The 22,171-nt window shown below is 45.8% G+C and overlaps 1 protein-coding gene across 9 annotated transcripts in view; it reads right to left on the reverse strand.

Moving 5' to 3' along the window:
- Ppip5k1 (diphosphoinositol pentakisphosphate kinase 1) overlaps positions 1-22,061 on the reverse strand; it is a 42,248-nt gene extending 20,187 nt beyond the window's left edge. For 2 of the 9 annotated variants that reach the window (XM_042687561.1, XM_042687554.1), the window contains exons 1-25: positions 19,287-19,320; positions 15,262-15,357; positions 14,825-15,070; positions 13,762-13,957; positions 13,115-13,205; positions 12,815-12,900; positions 12,353-12,507; positions 11,828-11,929; positions 10,243-10,404; positions 10,030-10,151; positions 8,469-8,570; positions 8,143-8,229; positions 7,919-7,994; positions 7,674-7,783; positions 7,508-7,590; positions 6,791-6,922; positions 6,475-6,596; positions 6,015-6,197; positions 4,562-4,703; positions 4,149-4,372; positions 3,691-3,818; positions 3,378-3,492; positions 3,099-3,206; positions 1,888-2,004; positions 1,583-1,747 (exon numbers count right to left, since the gene is read on the reverse strand). In XM_042687561.1, the coding sequence (XP_042543495.1) occupies positions 1,583-1,747; positions 1,888-2,004; positions 3,099-3,206; positions 3,378-3,492; positions 3,691-3,818; positions 4,149-4,372; positions 4,562-4,703; positions 6,015-6,197; positions 6,475-6,596; positions 6,791-6,922; positions 7,508-7,590; positions 7,674-7,783; positions 7,919-7,994; positions 8,143-8,229; positions 8,469-8,570; positions 10,030-10,151; positions 10,243-10,404; positions 11,828-11,929; positions 12,353-12,507; positions 12,815-12,900; positions 13,115-13,205; positions 13,762-13,957; positions 14,825-14,971 (2,955 nt within the window). In that variant the 5' untranslated portion in view covers positions 14,972-15,070; positions 15,262-15,357; positions 19,287-19,320. Of the gene's footprint in view, positions 1-1,582; positions 1,748-1,887; positions 2,005-3,098; positions 3,207-3,377; positions 3,493-3,690; positions 3,819-4,148; positions 4,373-4,561; positions 4,704-6,014; positions 6,198-6,474; positions 6,597-6,790; positions 6,923-7,507; positions 7,591-7,673; positions 7,784-7,918; positions 7,995-8,142; positions 8,230-8,468; positions 8,571-10,029; positions 10,152-10,242; positions 10,446-11,827; positions 11,930-12,352; positions 12,508-12,814; positions 12,901-13,114; positions 13,206-13,761; positions 13,958-14,824; positions 15,086-15,261; positions 15,358-18,901; positions 18,926-19,286; positions 19,321-21,983 lie in introns of those variants that run through there. The other 7 variants (XM_042687560.1, XM_042687559.1, XM_042687555.1 and 4 more) reach the window with 6 other exon arrangements.
- Positions 22,062-22,171: the final 110 nt, after the last annotated feature.

Genomic DNA, 22,171 nt, shown 5'->3' on the forward strand with positions numbered 1-22,171 from the left:
TGGAAGAAGTCAGTCTCATCAAGTCTGAGAGAAGATGCAGAAAGCTCTCTTTTGCCTATGTCTCCTGCATTTAAACCAAAGGAAAAAGGGTATCAGCACAAGGGTATAAGAAGACTGTGTGAATGGGGAGAGGCAGATTGTTGATGGAAGATAAGGTGTTATTCAGGCCACTTGATCTATTCCCATGAGTCTGTGGAGTATGCAGAACGCTAGGGTTACCCAGTTACATCAACACCTCTACAGAAAACAGTGCCTATACCAACTGAAGAAACTATGCACATTTATCATATCACCTTCAAACCATCAGCAAAGTAAAAGATGAGTCCAGAAAGGAGACTGTCAGTTTGTCTTCTTAGCTTTCTCTAAAATCCAATCTGTAAATTTCTGGCTGAAATCTATAAAAGCTCATTACAGAGTCTTCTGAGATATCCCTAAAATGGAAAAACCCAGCTATAAGACAGAGAATTGTCACAGAGCCAGGTGAACAGTCATGCCTTCACAGCAGCATCCAACTCACAAAGTCAGAGTCTCCGAGACACAGCAGCAAAAAGGGTATCTCTGGGCCAAAGAAGGAAACAGGGAAGAGACCAGGACGAGAAACCTCAGAATAGTTAGGTCGATGTAATGGGAGATCAATGACAGCTCCTTCCTCTAGATCTGAAAGCTAGAACCAGAACTAGAAATGAATCCAAAAATAGCAGAACACAGGCCCCAGCGGTAAGCCTCCTCGTTAGGAGAGAAGGACAGACAGACCTCCAGACTGATCCCTTTCTGGAACAATAGTAGCCATAGCCCTAAAAGGGTTAAAATGTCAGGTATTTGCTTATATTTGAGCTATTTTTACCCAAGGCCACAAAAAGAGAAAGACCAGTCTTTAAAATCAATTGTTACTATAGTTAGTTAATGAGTGTCTGTAAAATGGTCACCACTCATATTTTATGGAGGAAAAAAAAATGTGAGGCTTAAAGAAGTTACCTAGGCAAGGTCATACAGCTCCTAGGAGCCAGACTGGTAAGTTAACCCAGAATTCATGCTCTTTTACCATATATCCTTCTGAAGAACTGCCTTTTCAAATCCATCTGGAGGTCGCCTCGCTCATCCCTTAAAACCTTTCTCTCTCAGACACCCTTACTGGCAAGTCTTTAATATCAGAAGATTCAACTAGCTTTAAGAAGTTCTACTGAGGAAGCCGGGCGCTGGTGGCTCACGCCTGTAATCCTAGCTACTCAGGAGGCTGAGATCTGAGGATCGCGGTTCAAAGCCAGCCCGGGCAGGAGAGACCGTGAGACTCTTATCTCCAATAAACCACCAGAAAACCGGAAGTGGCGCTGTAGCTCAAGTGGTAGAGTGCTCGCCTTGAGCTGAAGAGCTGAGGGACAGCGCCCAGGCCCAGAGTTCAGGCCCCACGGCCGACAAAAAAAAAAAAAAAAAAGAAGTTCTACTGAGAGGCCAGTTGTGAAAGAGAGAATAAGTAACACGTATCAGGTCAGGGGCAGGGGAGACTCCAAGGGAGTTAGGGAATACATGGATATTGCTACGACTACTCTCACCCATTTATGTCTTCCCAAGCCCCTCTCCTTACCTCCATGGACCCAGCTTTCCGGTTACGAATGAGGGGTGATCTCCTCGGGAGGCCCGGGCCCTCAGAAGGCTGTGGTGAAGTCTGTAATGCCCGGTCTGGCTCATCTGATGCCTTCCCTGGGCACAGGTTCTCCATGCTGCCTTGATCTGTTTTTATCTCCTCATTCTGTTCAGTGATAGGCAGAAAGGAGAGGCGTGAATGATTTCCAGCCTCCTAATACCAAACTCCCTAACCTTTTCCCAATCAATTTCCTCTCACTTGATTCGTAGATTCCTTTAGTCCCCAATCCCAGCCCTTGGACCTACCTCAGAAGAGGCTGGGCGGAATCCACAGCCGGCTGGGGCAGTGCCTTCTTCTTCAACGCCTTTCACTCCAGGGCTGAAATGCAGCTCCACATGGAACCGCTCCTCTGATAAGGGATCCTAAGGGGTATCACCAGATGGAGGGGCAGTTGGGAGAAGCTGGATGTGGTGGTAGAACAGGCAGAGGCAACAGAGAGGAACTCCAGAGGATACATCCTCCCAGAGGGTCTTACCCCAGCTGGGGCTGATCTGGTATAGCACCTCTCTAACTACAGTCTGTTACAGGATCCTCGTTCCTTTGTTTCTCACTATGCATAATTCATCACTCCACTTGACTTTCAAATTTTGGAGGTCTATAAACCGTCCCACCCACCTCTTATAATTCAGCTTTGCTCTGGTACAAATACATACAGCAGCACTCTGTGAAGACATCTTTGTGGAGCCAGGTGCAGAGGGAACATATTTGAGGGAGAAAAGACTCCCAACATCATCCCAAATTCTGTCCTCTCCCTCACATCAGAGCCGTGTTCTAGCTTATCTCTCTGGCTCAACATCACTCCAAAACATATTTTTCTATTCCAAAAAGAACCTTCTGGATGTTGTGCTGTGTTGAAGTGCTCCATCAAGCTAGACTCTACAAACTTTAAGGGTAAGAAAGTTCTCCTCGCTCTCTTTCTCTGGTCATAGGGCTTGAACTCAGGGCCTGGGTGCTGTCCCTGAGCTTTTTTTTGTGCAAGGCTAGCATTCTACTACTTTGAGTCACAGTTCCACTTCAACTTTTTTTTTTTTTTTTTTTGTAGTTAATTGGAGATAAGGTCTCACAGACTTCCCTGCCCCAGGCTGGCTTCAAACCACAATCTTCAGTTCTCAGCCTCCTGAGTAGCTAGGATTACAAATGTGAGCCACCAAGAACCCTCCCTCCCCCGTCTCTCTTTTGGCGGTTGTGGGGCTTGAACTCTGAGCCTGGGTGCTTTTCAGCTCAAGGCTAGCGTTCTACCACTTGAGCCACAGTGCCCCTGTTTTCTGGTGGTTTATTGGAGATGAGTCTCCCGGACTTTCCTGCCTGGGCTGGTTTTGAACTGTGATCCTCAGATCTCAGCCCCCTGAATAGTTGGGATGACAGGCGTGAGCCACCAGCGCCAGGCCTCTCTCTTTTTCTTTATGGAGGTGGAAAGAAGGGGACCTCTCCTCATCCCGCCCTTTTTGCTCCTCACCCTTGTGTTGTCCTCATAAAGCATGATAACAATCTGGGTCATGTAGTTGAGCTCTGAGATGGCACTAAGATAAGCCAAAGCTCGCTGCCATTGTGCATCCTGGGTTTCCTACCAAACACAAAAAGAGGTAAGCCAAACGGCCAAAGCGAGTCAGGGGATGGGCAGGGAGCTAAGGAGAAAAAAAGAAAACTTGCAGAAACACAGAAGTTGGGGGGGGGGGGGGTGTGGGTAGAAGAATGCTAAGAAAAGATGTTCATGGGCTCAGAGGAGCATCCTTACATCAAGAAGTCCCCCGTAACGGAAGACACTGAGGAGGGAGTGGACGTGACTCTCACTGGTGAAATAGAGACGTGTTCGAACATGGCGGCCTGGGGAGAGCACTCCTCTGGAGTACCTGAGGTAACAGTGAAATGACAGAGTCAAATAATCCTTTTCCCACCCTTCTGCAAACTCCCTCCTTCCACAAAAAAAGACTCTCCTCTTCATCCCAAGATCCACCCCCTTCTTGGTTCCCCAGGCTGTCCCAGCCTTGATTTCCCAGTTTCCAACATGCCCCTCCCTCCATCCAGCACCCCTCCCAGCCCTCCCTCACAGGGGATGCAGCTTGTTGACAGACTCATCCTCGTGAGTTCTCTGCAGGTCAAGTAGTATCTTCCGCAACAGTGGAAGACAGAAGCCCACAGCAATTTCCAGTTTCTCCTCCCGACTGATCCCGTACTCCTAAGGGGCCGTAGGACAGGAATAAGTAACTCAATGAGTCTTGTTTTTCTCTTTCTTTGTATTCCCAGCCCCACCAAAATCATGCCCATCTTCACCTCAGGTCTAGGGCTTCTTTCCTACCTATTACATTCCTCCTCTCCACATGTCTAGGCAATTTGCCTCAAGTACTTAATCCAAAGCCAGAGTGGATTCTGAGAATTATAGCAACTTAATTAATTGCCTCTCTAAATTTCCTTTCTCTGTTCTCCAAACACCTCTCCTTTCCATCTTCCCTCTCGATTCTTTCCCCAATACCCTTATTCCTAAGTAGATGCCCCATGTGAGACACACCTGGGGAATGACTACATCAGCCAGTGCTTTAGACAGACGGAGCAACTCTGCTGTGCCTTGAAGTCCCAGACTCGCATTGTGCTGCACATCATACTTGACACAGTCATAGATATCAGGGATCTTACTGATATCATAGCGCCCACTCTTCTGTCGAAAGTCACGCTCCAGCTTGCTCCAACGTTGTAGCATTAATTCTAGTGTCTCGCTGTGGTAAAGTTGTAAGTCTGGGAGGAAAATGGGCAGTCAGATAAAGGCAAAGATTTGACCTCCAACAACAGACCCTGGGAACTCTGGAAAAGAACCAGGGGGACAGGGATGCCTTATTTCAGACATTTAGGAAAGCACCCAGGAGTGCATAAGAAATGCATCAATACCTGAGACCTTACGGGGAAGACAGTAGTGCTCAGACCCACCTACAGACTTGGGATCCTGCATCCGTTCCCGGATCTGGTGGGTGAGGTTTTCAATCAGGGAAAATACCTGATCACAGACCTTCACAGGATTCTGGATGATACTCATGGAGTTGAGCAGGGAAGTGCTTCCAGTGGGAGCCAGCTGTGGGGAAGAGAGAGAAAAAAATAGACACTGATCCAATTGCCCAGATGCCTGTGAGCTTATTATAGGTCTATTTTTTTGGCTCACTTCAATGAATATTCTTAGGCTAATGGACATACTAGTTCTGGGACCTTCTATCCATATGTGTGCTAGCACATAGTCATCTAAGAGGGTCTGATCTAAAAGCCTTGGGGTGCAGAAAAAATAAAACATACCTAAGTTCATCTCTTAGAGATGCTAAATAGACATGAAAATACTCTAGATTAAACCAAAAAAAAAATCTCTAGAATATTTTGATGAATAAATTTACAAATAATATTATCCTGCCTAGACCTAGAATAGGAGGTCAGGGGAAAACATAGCAAATGCAGGTAATGAGCTCAGCTACTAGCTCATTTAGGAACCTATCAGAAATAGTTAGACAACAATATGAATGTACATAATGCCACCAAACTGGATATTTAAAAAATGGCCTAGAGGCTGGGAATGTGGCTTAGCGGTACAGTGCTTGCACAGCATGCATGACGCCCTGGGTTTGATTCCTCAGTACCGAGTAAACAGAAAAAGCCGGAAGTGGTCTGTGGCTCAAGTGATAAGAGTGCTAGCCTTGAGCAAAAGAAGCTCCAGGACAGAGTCCAGACCATGGATTCAAGCCCCAGGACTGGCAAAAAAAAAAAAAAAGGCTTAAGTGAGCCAGGCATAGTGGTTTAGTCTTATGACAGTTCGTGTCAGATTTGGCTGCCAAATTAAACTTGATGACAAACTTATACAAATGTCTTTTCAATTTTTAAAAGTGCAGATAAGAGAATTATGGATGCATACTTATCTGAAAGAGTTGTTGCAAGGATTGAGGTTATATATTATACAGTGTATTTTTTTTCTGGGGTCCGGTCATGGGGCCTGAACTCTGGGCCTGGGCGCTGTCCCTCAGCTCTTCAGCTCAAGGCTAGCCCTCTACCACTTGAGCCACAGCACCACTTCCAGCTTTTTTTTTTTTTCTTTTTTGCTTATGTGGTGCTGGAAAATCAAACCCAGGGCCTCAGGCATGCAAGGCAAGCTCTCTACCACTGAGCCACCTTCCCAGCCCCTATACAGTGTATATATAATATATAGTTATATTTTTATATATAACACATAGTGAATATATTTTATGTATAGTGTGTATATACTGCATATATCATATATATATATATCTCCCCTAAAATAGTCCCTGGCATGTAATATGTACTGCTATATTGACTGCTATTATTTAGAACCTTAGGAATTTGGGATCCAGGGTATCTGGGGGCAGAGAGATAAGAAGAACCTGACCTGATCATAGTCCTCAGGGCCAAAGGGTGCATCCTGCTGCAAAATGTGGTGCAGCCGAGCCTTCACCCGGTGCTGGCAGCTGCTCAAGGAGTCACTGTCACTGTCCAGGAGCCCATTCATGTTGGCGCTCTTCACCATTTGTACTAAAATGGGTGTCAGTTCTCCTTCTAGAGCCAAGAGGCCCTGGAGGGGAAGCATAAAGTCCTTTAGTTTCTCTTCCTGGATAGCAGTTGTCTTAGGCTTAGGTGGTCCCAGAGATCAAACAGGAGCTGGCTTGAAGAGCTGGGGTACAGGTGAAGGGACCATCTCCCACCAGTTATTCTCAAGTCCTTCTTGGTAGTATGGAAGCAAGCTCTGAGTTGACAGACCAACATCTTGACATTTCCCCTCTAGCGCTCCAAACTCTGTTTTTCTACCTAATGGCAGGTGGGACTGCTGTAAGAAGAACGGTAGGGTGTACCTTGGCAAAGGCAGCTGCAGTCATCTGGACACGGCCTTCATCAGAGGCATAGATCTTGAGGTCATGGCGGAAAGTGCTATGGAGACGGAGTAGCCCACAACCAGGAAATCCAGCATAGTCACCTGCGGGGGCAGAGGAGAGGATCAGGACTGAATCCACATCAAAGAATATTAATTTTCCCCTCTGTCTCTTTTTTTATTATTCTCTCATTATTATTTTTATTATTATTTGATATTATTATATTATTATTATTCTCTCATGAATCTTATCTTAGCCCTTCTAGGTATTCATACCACCACCACCGCCGAACACTCACCCTGGCCTCCAGGGTACATGCAGCGAAAAGCTCGCCCCAGTTCCTCAGCCTGAACACGGCCAGCGGGTGTCAGTTCTCCACCCCACTTCAGAACCAGCAATAGAGATGGTGACAGAGTCTCCTGCTGGACATCTGAGGAAAGAAGGGGCAGTAGGCAGGCTCAGATCTAAGCAATATGATGAAAATATCACAACATTAGGTTTTCTGCCAGGCACTGGTGGCTCATGCCTATAATCCTAGCTACTCAGGAAGCTGAGATGTGAGGACTGCAGTTTGAAGCCAATCCAGGTAGGAAAGTCTGTGAAACTCTGATTTTCAATGAACCACTGAAAACCAGAGTGGAGGTGTGGCTCAGGTGGTAGAGTGCTAGCCTTGAGCAAAAGAGCTCAGGCACAGAGCCCAAGCCTTGAGTTCAAGCCCCACGACTAATAAAAATAAAAATAAATAAAAAAAAGATGAGAAAGTGGCTTAGTGGTAGAGTGCTTGCCTTGCATGCATGAAGCCCTGGGTTCGATTCCTCAGTACCACACATAAACAGAAAAAGCTGGAAGTGGCGCTGTGGCTCAAGTGGTAGAGCACTAGCCTTGAGTACAGAGATGCTCAGGGATAGTGCCTAGGCCCTGAGTTCAAGCCCCAGGATTGGCAAAAAAAAAAAAAAAAAGTAACTTTTGAGATAAGGGCCACCTATAGATTCAAGAATCAGAGACAAGATCTTACCTTGCCTGTCATTAGAAGCTTTTACTCCATGAGGGTAATAAGTCAACTGGACCTTCCTGTTGATACCTGAGAAGTGACCATACCTGTAGGACAAAGCCGCAGTTTACTTCCTGTCCCAGAACCCCATTCTCACTAATGAATCCCTTTTGCTGAACCCTTTTCTCACATTTCCAACACGGACTTCAGCTGCTCTAACTTCCCAGTCTTTTCCTCGATCTCACCACTTGGTTCTTTCTCCAGTTCAGCAAGCAGCAGCCTTGTAATGTCCAGCACTTCCTACAGGTTATAAAAGGATATGTATGCAGGAGATGAGGTCCTGGCTAGCTATCCTTCCATCTGCCCCTCCCCTCTCTCACATCCCACTCCTCTCTTTTCTAGCCCTAGTACACCTGACCCAATTCACCACCTCACCTGCAGTTGCTCAGGTCGCTTGAGTTTTAATTTCCCTGTTTTATATCCACCATGTTTCTCAAACAGAGTAAAAAACCTGAAGAAGTAAGGAGTGAGATAATCAGCGCTTCTGAAAGCTGTTTTCCATCCAATCTTCCTCAAGTTCAAGCCCCAAAACCAACAACAACAACAACAAAAAAGTGGAAAAAAATCCTTATTTGTCTAAAGTAGGATATTCTTCCTACCTTGGGTGTGTCACCTCCATCTTCATCTTCTGTTTGGGGGTACGATCCCCATGACGGATAATTGCAATGACACAACGAAGTTCCATCCTAAGATCAGGAATCTTTTCAGAGCCTTTCTCCTACCCCAAACCTTACCCATGACCCATCACCATCTCCTACTTGACATGTCAAAGAACAGCGATCTGAGATCAGGATTTAAAGAGACCATCTAGAAGAGGCCCAGGTTTTACTAGTTAGATAGCAGAGAGTCAGGAAGCAACCACTGGTCTGACTTAAGAAACCCCGCATCTTACACAGATCGCTCCAGGGCTTTTACTTTTGCTTACATAGTGCCAGATGTGGTAGGAACAATGGGAATGTCCTCAGCCTCTGTGGGGATGGACCACGGGATCTGGAACTGTGGGGCAAGCTCCCGCATAATGGTATTTCTAGAAGAATCATGAAGATTTATATGAAAATAAATAAACCAGAACTACACATGTGAGTCAAGCTCACACTATGTAATGGGGGCACACACCTGTAATCTTTTAACTACGTGGGAAGCTAGCATTTTGAGGCTACACAGTTTGAGTCCAACCCAGGCAGAAAAGTTTATTCAACTCCATCTCCACTGTTAGAGGTACGGGCTCTGACAAGCATGAGGCCCTGAATTCAAACTCCAGTACCACCACCAAAAACACAACAACAACAAAACATGCTGAAAACATTAATATGAAGTTCAAAAACATGTAACCACATACCCATTCATATATGGTAGATACATAAGTAAATGCATGGGTGTGATAAATACCAAATTAAGGGTTATAGTTCTTTCTGGGTGGAGAAGAGAGAATGCATATAACCAGAGGTTTCTACTATATTCTCTTTTTTTTTGTGGCACTAGTGTTTGAATTCAGGGACTTGGTGCCCAGACCTATAATCTAAATAGAGTATTTATTTGATTTCCATTTACTTTATTTATTCATTTATTTTTGTTTGTTATGGGGCTTGAACTCTAGGCCCAGGCATTGTACCTGAGTTCTTCAGCCACAGAACCACTTCCATTTTTCTGATGGTTAATTGTGTGTGTGTGTGTGTGTGTATATATATATATATATATATATATATATATATATATATATATAATTTTTTTTTTTTTGTCAGTCATGGGGCTTGAAATCTGGGCCTGGGCGCTGTCCCTCAGCTCTTCAGCTAGTGCTCTACCAACTGAGCCACAGAATGACTTCTGGTTTTTTGAGTGGTTTATTGGAATTAAGAGTCTCACAGCCTTTCCTGCCCGGGCTGGCTTTGAACCGTGATCCTCAGATGTCAGCCTCCTGAGTAGCTAGGATTACAGGTGTGAGCCACCGGTGCCCAGCTACATGATGAGTTTTTAAAGTCAACTTTGGAACAAAATCATAGTATGATCACGTTTAGTAAAAATAAATACAGTTTATTTATACATGGCAGAAAAGGACAATATGTTATGTTTAAAACTATCCTCATCTCTGAGGAACGCAGTGTTGGAAAGGCAAAAGGTCTAAGGAGACTCTTTCCCTTTTTCCTTTTTAAATCATTTTTCCAATATTTAAAATAAAGAGAAAACAGCCGGGCGCTGGTGACTCACACCTGTAATCCCAGCTACTCAGGAGGCTGAGATCTGAAGATAAGGGTTCAAAGGCAGTCTGGGCAGAAAAGTCCCTGTGAAACTCTTATTTCCAATAAACTACTCAGGAAAAACTAGAAGTGGCATTGTGGCTCTAACCTTGAGCACAAAGAGGCCCAAGGACAGCACCCAGGCCTGAGTTCAAGCCCCAGGACTGGCAAAAAAAAAAAAAAAGAGAAAGCTTTCTAACCCTTTTCTCTAAGCCCTCCCTCCCTCCCCTGTCCAGACCCTCTGCTTCTTACCCCAGAATCTTGGCACAGTCATCATAGTATTTCATAGAGTTCTTGACAAAACTGAAGCCATTGACATCACACACAAAGGAGTGACCATTGGCCCGAAGAAGGTCAAATCCACAAACTGTTTGCTGTAGGGGAGGAAAGAAAATATGGAAATAGCATCATTCTTGGTTCCTATCTCTCGCGCTCATTCCATGGTACCCCGGGACCCTCACTTACCTTAAAAGCTACGCAGACCTTCCTTGCCACCAGCTTTTCCATAGCAGTCAGCATGACTGGATAGCGAACCTCTTTTCCCTCACTGTCTCGTTCAACCTTCCCATCCAAAGCTGGAGATTTTCTAGCTTCAGCATGGGCATAATCTGGCCCCACTGTATATACCTGCAGGTACATAGCATCACTGAGTATGCCCACAGCTCACCCTGTATATGAGAAGACAATATGAGCACTAGGTCTGTAGACTAGATTCAGAGTAAAACCCAAACCAATCCAAACCAACAAACTTTGAGTATTAAGAGTAAGGAGCATGACATTTTTGTTCCTGAGCCCTACTGCGGTGTCATTATGAAGGCTTTACTCTGGGACTCTGGAGCTACTCGTCTTCATTATAAAAGAGTTTGCTACCAGATGCCAGTGGCTCACCTCGGTAATCCTATTCAAGAGGCTGAGGTCTAAGGATTGAGGTTCAAAGCTAGCTCAGGCAGGAAAGTCTAAGCGACTTTTATGTTCAATTAACTACAAAAAGCTGGAAGTGAGGGGCTGGGAAGGAGGCTCAGTAGTAGAGCGCTTGCCTTGCATGCCTGAGGCCCTGGGTTCGATTCCTCAGCACCACATAAGCAAAAAGAAAAAAGCCGGAAGTGGCACTGTGGCTCAAGTGGTAGAGTGCTAGCCTTGAGCTGAAGAGCTGAGGGACAGTGCCCAGGCCCAGAGTTCAGGCCCCATGACCGGACCCAAAAAAAAAAAAAAGCTGGAAGTGAAACTGTGACTCAAGGGGTAGAATGCTAGCCTTGAGTATAAAGTCTCAGGAACAGTGCCCAAGCATTGAGTTCAAGCCCCAAGAATAGCACCAAAAAAAAAGGTTTGTCAATATTCTATCATTCATTCCCCATTCTACTTTGTCCTTGCTCTAATGGTGAAAATGAGTCTTAAGGTTTCATTTGTTATCTTCCTATGAAAGCCAATTGTAAACTGGGTGCTGGTCTGAAATCCTAGCTAATCAGGAGGCTTAAATCTGAGGATCAATTTGAAACAACTGAGGCAGGAAAGCCTGTGAGACACTTATCTCCAGTTAACCTTCAAAAAGCCAAAAGTGAACTGAGCACCAGTGGCTCACGCCTATAATCCTAGCTATACAGGAGGCTGAGATCTGAGAATTGCAGTTCAAAGCCAGCCTCGGCAGGAAAGTCCCTTTGAGATTCCTCAACTAACCACTCAGAAAAAAAATGGAAGTGGTGCTGGTTCAAGTGGTAGAGTGCTAGCTTTGAGCATGGAATTTCAGGGACAACAGCCAGGCCCTGAGTTCAAGTCCCAACACTGACCCCCCGCCAAAAAAAAAAAAAAAGCCAAAATTGGAGCTGTGGCTCAGGTGGTAGAATGCTAAGCCATGAGCAAAAAAGTTAAGGGGCTGCACCCAGGCTCTGAATTCAAGTACCAGTATTGGCATCCATGCACACAAGAAGCCAATTGTAGGTACACTTTATTGTCTAGGACTCATTCCCCTCCCCATACACTTCCACCGGCTTCCCAAGCACCCCATTCCCACCCAGACATTAACGATGTCTTAAATCCCTGTATCCACCATAACCTTGACATCTGTGCCATCTGTCGGCATAAACTCCTCATAGATGTATGACCCTGTCTTTCGGACACTGCTCTCAGGAGAGTAAACACTGCTCCGGCTGCCAATCTTCAGGAAGAAAAGAAAGAAAGAAAAAGAAAAAAAAAGGAAAACAATTGCCTCAACCCCAAGATTTGTTCCTAAATCTCCCAGCTCCTCTCCCAACAATATCATTCTTTCGCCGGGCGCTGGTGGCTCACACCTGTAATCCTAACTATTCAGGAGGCTGAGATCTGAGGATCACAGTTCAGAGCCAGCCCGGGCAGGAAAGTCCCTGAGACTCTTATCTCCAATAAACCACCACAAAGTGGCAGTGTGGCTCAAGTGGTAGAGCACTAGCCTTGAGCTTAAGAGCTGAGGGACAGCACCCAGGCCCAGAATTCAAGCCCCACGACCAACAACAACAAAAAACAAAAGCAAAAACAAAAAAATATATATCATTCTTTCCTTCTACCATTCTAATTTCCCAGATGCACAAACTGTCTCCCACACCTTACGGAAGAGACGCTGGCTTCCTCCTCCAGCTGAACTGGGGTAGTAGATGTAAACGTTGTGGTCCTCGGCACTCACGGGCTTCTCCACAAAGGGCTTAGGAAACACAGCTCCATTGACCTCTACTTGGTCTTCACCTTCTATCAGGTTGCACTCTGAGAGGGGTTAAGGTTGTAACAGACTTCCAACTCTCACTTCCCCATCCCTATAATTCTCAAATTTTTATGACCATCTCTATCTAAATAAAAGATGCGGTAATATTTGCATATGGCATATAGAGAGAATAATAGCTATATAACAGGTCAAAGGTTCTGTCTAAAGATTGTGGCTCTCACCCTATCCATAATCCAATACTCAGAGCCCCACAGTTAGGTGGCATGTCGGAGATGTCTAGAGGGTGGTCACAGAGTTCAGTCATTGGAAAGCAAAACAGGGAAGGACTAGGCAAGGTCAGGTACTCACCCTCGGGTCGGGCAGGGTCACGGTTGAGTACAGCATAGCGAGGCAGATCAATACCCTCCTCTTTCAGGATCCGGTATACCTCCCTCCTGTCCCACACAAATAAATAAACTGGGAGGGGTGGAAGAACTAGGGAGAGAAGCTAAGGATTTAATTCATACAGGGATTAGCAGGCTCCGGGCCTCAGAACTCAACAGGGTACAAAAATTAAGCGTGTCTGTTTAACCCAACCCCTCCCAGAATGTATTCTCTAAATGGGCATAATCTCAGAGTCACCCACCCCTGGCCCACAGGAAGCTATACCTATCTTGGATGTAATACTGCATGGCCAGATCGTTGATAAGAAAGGGATTTCGAAGCTTAGAGTAAGCCACAGCTTTGTCCAGAGGAAAACCTGGGATGAAGAAATGAAACAGAGAAAGTCAAAAGAGACAGGGTGAGAAAACAAGAGAGACACATTAAACCTGGTAGCTGCCACTGAGCTCTACCCAATCCAATGCATCATTAATCCTCTGCCCATCCCCAAGTCTAAGATATTCATGGGGGAGGGGGAGAAGGAGGCAGGGAGGTGTGGAAAAACGTTCATTGTATTGAGGGTCCTCCAGGAACCAAATGCTGTCAAAAATCTTTAGTTACCTTGAAGATAGAATATGGCCCTTAAAATAGTCAATCTGGGGAAAACAAACTTCCTTTGTAGTGTTCTCTAGTGTGCTGGAAGATCTGATGGCCTGGCCTGCCCTCCCTCTCTCCCTCCCTCCCTCCCTTCTTTTTTTTTTTTCTTTTTTCATTGCCAGTCCTGGGGCTTGAACTCAGGGCCTGGGCACTGTTCCTGAGCTTCTTTTGCTCAAGGCTAATACTCTGCCACTTCGGCCTCCTTTCTAATAAGACTCCGATTCTGAATCCAGCATTTTCAACTACCCTTCTCCCCACTTTCCTTTTCAGACCCTAACCTTTGGAGTGGAAAGAGATGAGGCAGTGGCAGGATGGCCAGTTTTCCACAGGTTCATTGAGGATGACATCTTCTCCCAGGATGATGACAGTCAGGTAGTCAAATCGGCAGAGTCGCTCTAGGATTTGGGTCATTGGTTTGGACTTGGACTTCTTGGTCATGGCACAGATGCCAACAATGATCTGAGGTTCTGGAGGCTACATACAGAAAAATACTATCAGAACTTGAGAACTTCCCCACCTTTATCAGCCTCACCAGAGAACAGTCTCCTGTCTTTAAGGGCACAGGTTCTTTGGCCCTTTGAGGTAAAGGGTACCTCCTAACTTTGGTCCAGGTTGGAGCAGTTTATGGATTTCTATAAAGGACAGAAGTCTTCCCATGGTGGGAAATGTGTGCTAAAGCAGAATGATCACGAGATAACAGAAGGACGGTAATAGAGCAGGAGTGTCTTTCTCTTTTCTTTTTTTTTTGGGTCCGGTCGTGGGGCCTGAACTCTGGGTCTGGGCACTGTCCCTCAGCTCTTCAGCTCAAGGCTAGCGCTCTACCACTTGAGCCACAGCGCCACTTCCGGCTTTTTTTTTTTTCTTTTTGCTTATGTGGTGCTGAGGAATTGAACCCAGGGCCTCAGGCATGCAAGGCAAGCACTCTACCACTGAGCCACCTTCCCAGCCTCTTTCTCTTTTATTTTCTGCTGGTACCAGGGCTTGAACTCAGGACCTCATACTACTTGGCTTATTTCATTCAGGGTTGGCGCTCTACCACCTGAGGCATGCTTCTGTATCTGGCATTTTTGCTGGTTAACTAAAGGTAAGCATCTAATGAACTATTCTGGTTCAGCTAGCTTCGAATCTCAATCTTCAGATGGCAGCCTCCAGAGGAGCTAGGATTACAGGTGTGAGCTATAGGCACACTGAGGAACAGGGGTTTCAAAGAGGGGCAATCTATCGGTTTCTAGTGCCTCTTTTCTAACCAGGATAGCGCCTGCTTTATGCATCTGGGAAGAAATCCCAACTCTCTACGACCGGAGTCCCAACGCCAAGTCACCTCCTTCCCCCTAGTCTTACCACTTCGTCCTCCTCATCCTCAAGGAGCTCGCTGTCACTCTCTTCTGTCCTCATGCCTAGTCCATGGGTTCCCAGCCCCTCATCTCCAGCTCCAAGGAAGAAGTGGGCCGTGGCGCTTTCGTCCTCACTGGCCGTCAATGACCACATCCCCGCTGGAACACCCACTCATCCCGCTCTGCGGAGGAAGGTATCCCATCAGCTCAGATCCAAGCCCCTTGGCAGTGGGTGAGGATGGAGTCTAGAGAACTGGAAAAGAAAGAACTACAAAGGAGAACAGGAAGTAAAGAAAGATCATTAAGAAAGGAGGCTATGTATGGGCTATGATTTGAATAACTCAAGAGCCATTAAAAAAAAAAAAAGGCAAGACTCCTTTTTCCTTCCCTCCTTACCCCACCCAACCACGAAATTGGTAAGAGGATCAAGAGATGAAGCCTTACAGTGCTGGCATGTCCCTGGTTCTGCCAGCAGGAAACAATGTCACTCCAGCCAGTGAATGGGAAAGGCAGTTCTTCAAGGAAGGCTATAGTTGATTTCTACCAGAAGAGAAGATTAGAGAGACATGCTAAACTTTGGATTCTTTTCACCAAGTTCTTAGCCCTCTCTACCTCCCCATAGCAGGGCTAAACTTAAGGACTCAAGAGCAAGATAACTCAGCTGGCTTTGCTCTTAAACTCAATCTTTATTCCTATAAACATTAACTCAAGAAACATCACACTAACAGCAGTTTACAAAAACAGAAGAATAGAGTTAGCTGGGCATTGGTGTCTCAAGCCTGTAATCCTAAGCTATTTAGGAGGCTGAGATCTGATGATGGATCCAGGTTCAAAGCCAGCCTGGGCAGGAATGTCAGTGAGACTTTAACCAATGAACCACCAGAAAACCAGAAGTGGAGCTGTGGCTCAAGTGGTAGACTGCTAGCCTTGAGCTGAAGAGCTCAGGGACAATGCCCAGACCCAGAGTTCAAGCCCCACGACCACCCTACCCCACAGCCCAAAAATATAGTTATATGTAGTTGGAAGTGGTGGGATATGCCTGTAATCCCAGCACTTGGGAGGCTGAGGTATAAAGATTGTAAATCCCAGGTAAGTGTAAGCTTTATGATCAGACTCCTAAAATTAAAAAAAAAAAGTTACATGTAATGAATGGACAGTTTCCAAGTGCAAGCTGCACAGGGATAATTCTGTTTTTATGAGTAAGCAATATTTTTATGATTGTATATATAATTAGCAGAAGTATTGAAATTGGACTGAAAGTAAGACACTGATAGTGCTTAGCTCTGACGAGAAAGAAGAATGGAACTGAAGATTGAAATGATGCTTTATAATCTTGCCTGTACCATCTATTTCAATGCTGAAAAGAGCTAAAGCGAATACACCAAAGGATAACATTAGTTAGTAGTGAACTGTAGGAATATGATCGTGTCATTATTTTCCAAAAATAAAATTGAGTCACACATCAGAAATTTTCCACGGTCTCTGTAAGTTCTCAGACAGTGACGGACAACTCTAATGAAAGCCACAAACATCCCTGCAGGAGTAGATTAATTTTTTTGGTATGGACTTTTTAGTTTTCCATAATTACCTTCTCTATTTTTATGTCATTCATTACAACTGTGGTTGCAGCTTTAATTTGAAAGTTACAGACAACGTTGTGTAGAGCTCAACCTTTCCAGTCTTCATTATCTGCTTACCTGCTGTTTAACTACCACGAGGTTCATTCTTTTTCTTTTTTGATGTCTGTATGTGTGTGCACAAGCTAGTTTGAATTTATGGCTTCACATTCACTGGGGTCCTTACTCATGGTTGGTGTTCTACCACCTGAGCCATACCTCCAAGTCTGGCTGGTTATTTTGGAAGTAGAATCACTGACTTTTCTGCCTTGGTGGGCTTCAAACCATAATCCTTTACATCCCAGCCTCCTTGAGTAGCTAAGGTTACAGGTGTAAGCCACCGGTGACTAGCAACACAGTATCTTTATCCTTAACATTTCCAGTTGTGTGGTAGTCTCATAAATGCACTACCTAGGAGCCGGGCGCTGGTGGCTCACGCCTGTAATCCTAGCTACTCAGGAGGCTGAGATCTGAGGATTGCGGTTCAAAGCCAGCCCGGGCAGGAGAGACCGTGAGACTCCTATCTCCAATAAAACCACCAGAAAACCGGAAGTGGCGCTGTAGCTCAAGTGGTAGAGCGCTCGCCTTGAGCTGAAGAGCTGAGGGACAGCGCCCAAGCCCAGAGTTCAAGCCCCACGACCGACAAAAAAAAAAATAAATAAGTGCACTACCTCTCCTAATTCATTGGTGTTCCTTTGAACTCTTTTTTAGTAACCTGACCCAATTTCTATAACTTGTGGCATTCCCAAGGTTCCTGTACACTTTAAGCAATTAGAATTTTGCCACACTCTTTACCCTTTCTCTGAAGTAGGGGCTTTCTTTCTTGTCTAAGATTCCTAATCCTTTTTCCTTTCTTCTGCTAAGTCTTTCTTGTTTTTTTCACTGAGCATACAGTCATGTTTTTGAATCTCTTTCACAGTGGTAAGTAATAAAATGGGAAGAAGCATTCACAAATAGGTACTGGAGAGAGATGAAGGTCCAAATTCATAGTTAACAAAGCAAAAAATAGAAACCTGACAGAAATAGCCATGAAACAAGCCAGGATTTATTTAGACGTACCTCTGCAAGAAGCTAGGGTTTAATGTGGTGTTCCTGAAACCACTTTCCTGTTTTCTAGCTCCTTCCCCTTCATCTCTTCCCCAAACTTCATTATGTAAGGCAATTTTGAACTCTGCATTAGGCTAAAGGGCAGTCTTACTATGTCCAAAATCAGTATGAAAAGAAGGGAGGAGGAAGGGACGAAAGAAAGCAAGAAAAAAGGAAGAGAGTAAATAGGTAAGGAAGGCAAGCAGGGAGGGAGAGGCATCCAGGAAGGCAATTTGGGAACATCTATGTTAAATCTAGAGAAAAGTAAAGAGGAGGCTAAACCATGGAACTGTTTTAACCCTTTGAACTTAGGGCCTTGATGGAGGGTTCATCAGTGGTAAAGGAATACTTACTTTCACTGGGTGGGGGGACTCTTCAGGCCACCAATATCTTCCTACTTCCAAAAGTGGATCCCCTCACTTGATATTTAATGTATTTTTTTTGGGGGGGGGGTCGGTCATAGAGCTTGAACTCTGGGCCTGAGCGCTGTCCCTCAGCTCTTCAGCTCAAGGCCAGCGGTCTACCACTTGAGCTACAGCACCACTTCCGGTTTTCTAGTGGTTTGTTGGAGATAAGAATCTCATGGATTTTCCTGCCCGGGCTGGCTTTGAACCTCGATCCTCAGATCTCAGCCTCCTGAGAAGCTAGGATTACAGGCCTGAGCCACAGGAGCCCGGCTAATTTTTTTTTTTTAATACTTCATGCACACTGCTTATTCTGACACGGATCATTCTGACAACCACACCGATGCCTGGTTCTCAAGTCTCAAGCCTCCTACATTCCCCAGCATGCTAAGAAGACTCATGGTTGACTCCCCTAACCACTCCCCACAGGTCCCTCTTGCAGGTCCCTCCTCCCACCCCACCCCAGCCCCCATCATTGGTCAACTTGTCCAGTGAAGCGAGCTAATATCCTCCCACTCACGATTTCCCTGTATGAAACAGTCCTTCAAACCCTTATGAATCATCAATACTGGTAACTTTTGTTTTTTCCCCCCTCTCCTTTTTCTTTCTTTTTGACAGGGTCTCTGTAAGCGCAGGCTGACCTTGAACTCCAAATCCTCCTTCCTACCTTGGTCTCATCTTTACAGTGAACTCTTGAACGATTTCCCCCGCCAGGACTTGCCCAGAGATCCGTGTCTCTCTGGAGCTGAACATCTCCTTCTCCTCCACAAACCACCCTCGAATGGGTGTCCTCGCCCCCACCCCCACCCCCACCGCCCTGGGACACTTCACCCCTTCCCTCCTCTCACAGACACCGCCCCCCCCACCCCACCCCCTCCACCCGGACTCTCCCCTGTCCATCCCAGTCCTTCGACTTCTCCCCTTCCATCCTCCCCCCCCCCAGCCCCCACGCAGGACCCTCTTCTTCCTCACGCAGACCTTTTCCGATCACGCAGAGCCAGTCCCTGCTCTGTCCTCTCCTCCTCCTCCTCCTCACCCGGCGCCGGGTCACGAATACCGCCCTCCCCTCTTGACTTCGCTATAGCCTTTGCCCGCCTCCCCCCCCCCCCCCCCGCCTCCCCCCCCCCGCCTCCCCCCCCCCCGCCCCGCGCCGTCCCCGCCTCACTCTCCCGACGCGGACATGGAGGCCTCTCCCGCAGGGCCTCCCGAAGCCGTCCCCACCGGTTTGCTAACCACAGCCCCCAGAGCAGAGACCGAGCCCACTCCGCCGAGCCCACCCCACCCGCTCCGATACCGCCCCCAGCTCCCCCACACACACACACTCCCCCAGCCACTCCCCCCACCGCCCCCGGCCCGCACTCACCCGCCTCCCTCCGCTCGCACAGCCGAACCTGCCGGCAGCGACACCTGACAGCGAACCAATCAGAGCGCGACTGGTTTGCGGAGCTACCAATCAGCGGAGGGCGCGCACCGAGCAACACAGTCAGGCTGCGTTGGCCGACGTTCCTGCGCGCGCGCGGGGGAAGGGAACTCCTAGTGGTTCTGAGCGGGAATACAACCTGATGCTGTGCTCGGGCCTCGGATTTCTGAACTGCGTCGAGACAATCCAGATGCGTGGTCTAGACCGAGATACATTCCAGTGAGACCAATGGCGAGGAAAAAGCGAGTTCCAGAGGAGGAGGCAGGGTTTGTACCACTGCAACCTCCAGGAGGGCAAACCTAGGTCTTTTGTATGACAAATAAGAGGGTGAGATAAACGTCTATTGGTTAAAGATCCAATAAACGTTTATTGGCTAGAGATAAGCAGAAAATATAAGATACAAAGAGGACTTTGAAAGAAGGTGAATATGGTCGAAATAGGGTGCATGCAACTATGAAAATAAAAGCGATGAAACCTGTTGAAATTGGAGGGGAATGGGAAGTGATAGAGAAAGGGGAGTTGATGGGAATACATACAGTGTAGAAATAAATGTTAATAGTGAAATCCCGGGGCTGGGAAGGTGGCTCAGTGGTAGAGCGCTTGCCTTGCATGCCTGAGGCCCTGGGTTCGATTCCTCAGCACCACATAAGCAAAAAAGAAAAAAAGCTGGAAGTGGCACTGTGGCTCAAGTGGTAGAGCGCTAGCCTTGAGCTGAAGAGCTGAGGGACAGCGCCCAGGCCCAGAGTTCAAGCCCCACGACTGGACCCAAAAAATAAAAAAAAAATAATGAAATCCCTCTTTATATAACCAAAGTAAGCTAGTAATGCTTTAAAAAAAAAAGATATTTAAAAAAAAAAACAAAGATAGAAGGAAGTAGATGAAAAAAGCATAAAGGAAGCCAGGCAATGGTGGCTCACACCTATAATCCTAGCTACTCAGGAGGCTGAGATCTGAGTATCACCGTTCATAGCCAGCCTGGGCAGGAGAGTCTGTGAGACTCTTATCACTAATAAACCACCAGAAAACCGGAATTGTCTCAAAGTGGTGGCGCACTAGCCTTAAGCAAAAGAGCTCAAGGATAGTGCCCAGGCTCTGAGTTCAAGCCCAATAACTGACAAAAAAAAAAAAGTTAAAGGGAAGAACTGATAAACTGTATTGTGAGGAAAATAGATGGACAAAGAAGATTAGACTAGATTTTTCCCCCTTTTTGTTTGAACTGCTAGCCTCATGCTTCCTAAGCAGGCACTCAACAATTTGAGCTATCCCCTCACAGCCCAGACTGGACAAGTTAACTCCTATCTCCATACTCTGCTTCTTCTCTGTCTTCTAGAATTGGAAGCTGCGAAGCTGTTTTTGAACCTTGCACTTACCTTTAATAGTTGTACAGCTTTATGAATGAGCCTCCATTTTTCTCATCTATTAGAGTGAAATTAATTTGTAAGGTACTGTGTTAGCTTTTTTTGTCACTGTGAAACAAATACCTCCGAGAAGAGCAACTTAAAGGAGGGAAGATTTATTTTGGTTTACAGTTTCAGAGTGTTTAGTCTATATTCCCTAAGCTCCATTGCTTTAGGCCTGAAATAAGGCAGAACATTATCATGGTATCAGAATTATGATACAGCAAAGCAGTTCATTCATAATAAACAGGAAACGAAGAGAAAGGAAGGAGCAAGGGGCAAGATACATCAGGGACAGTGCCCAGGCCCAGCTCAATTAATTAAATATTAAATACTATTAGCAATACTAAATTCTATTAAATAAAGTAGAATAAGCTGGGCATTGGTGGTTCATGCCTGTAATCCTAGCTACTCAGGAGGCCAAGATCTGAGCATCATGGTTTGAAGCCAGCCCAGGCAGAAAAGTCCCAATGAAACTCATCTCCAATTAACTGCTCAAAAACTGGAAGTGGTGCTGTGGCTCATATGGTAGAACACTAGTCTTGAGCACAAAAATGCTCAGGGATAGCGTCCAGGCCCTGAGTTCAAGCCTCACGACTGATATAAATAAATATTAATTATACTTCCCCTATACTGTAGGATAACGTTTTAAATGAGTATTAATATATGCCTATCAGAGGTCCACAGTAAGGCCCACAATTATTATTCAAATGTGAGCAGCTCCTCTCCAAATTTGGGAAATTTCTCTACTCTTCTGGCTGGCTTATTTCTCTTGTAATTCCCTCTTCCCACCCCCAGCCCCAATCGCCTTAATATACCGTCAGTCAAATAACAGCCCTGCTATTCTGGAAGATCATCTCCCTCTCTTACCTGGCTAAATATACATCATTCCTAGCAATTATATTTCCTTACTCATCGCTACTCTTTAACGTAAGTAATGAGCACTCATAGCACAGGTAACATTTTTCTTCTCTCCAAGGATGACCACACTCCAACTGCAGAACTCTACCTCTTCTAAGATAACTGATGTCTTATCAGGAGGAAGAGCTAAGTGAGATACACCCAAAAGAGAGAGTGATCACTTCTACGGATACCCACAAATGGGCCAGCTGAGGAAAAGCACATGAAGGAGGCCTGAAGTGAATGAGGAGAGTAGGAGTTTGGGGGAGTCATCCCTAGGGCCTGAAGACAATATGAAGGGAAGTTCTCTTTCCCAAATATTCTCTCTCATAGGCACACTTACTTGGAGAACTGAGGGAAGAGAGCAAAGTCAATGTTCACGCCATCTTAACTGACACTCCACACAGAAGCTCCACATTCTATTTCAAGTCGGTCTTTGCTCTTTCTGCTAAGACAAAAGTCACACTCATGTTACCTTTGGAGCTGTGGAAACAGCCCTCTCAAATGTGAATATGCTTAGAGAGGAAGGAA

The sequence above is a fragment of the Dipodomys spectabilis genome, unplaced genomic scaffold, assembly GCF_019054845.1.
Source record: "Dipodomys spectabilis isolate Male_0828 unplaced genomic scaffold, ASM1905484v1 ptg000108l, whole genome shotgun sequence".
Classification (NCBI taxonomy): Eukaryota; Metazoa; Chordata; class Mammalia; order Rodentia; family Heteromyidae; genus Dipodomys; species Dipodomys spectabilis.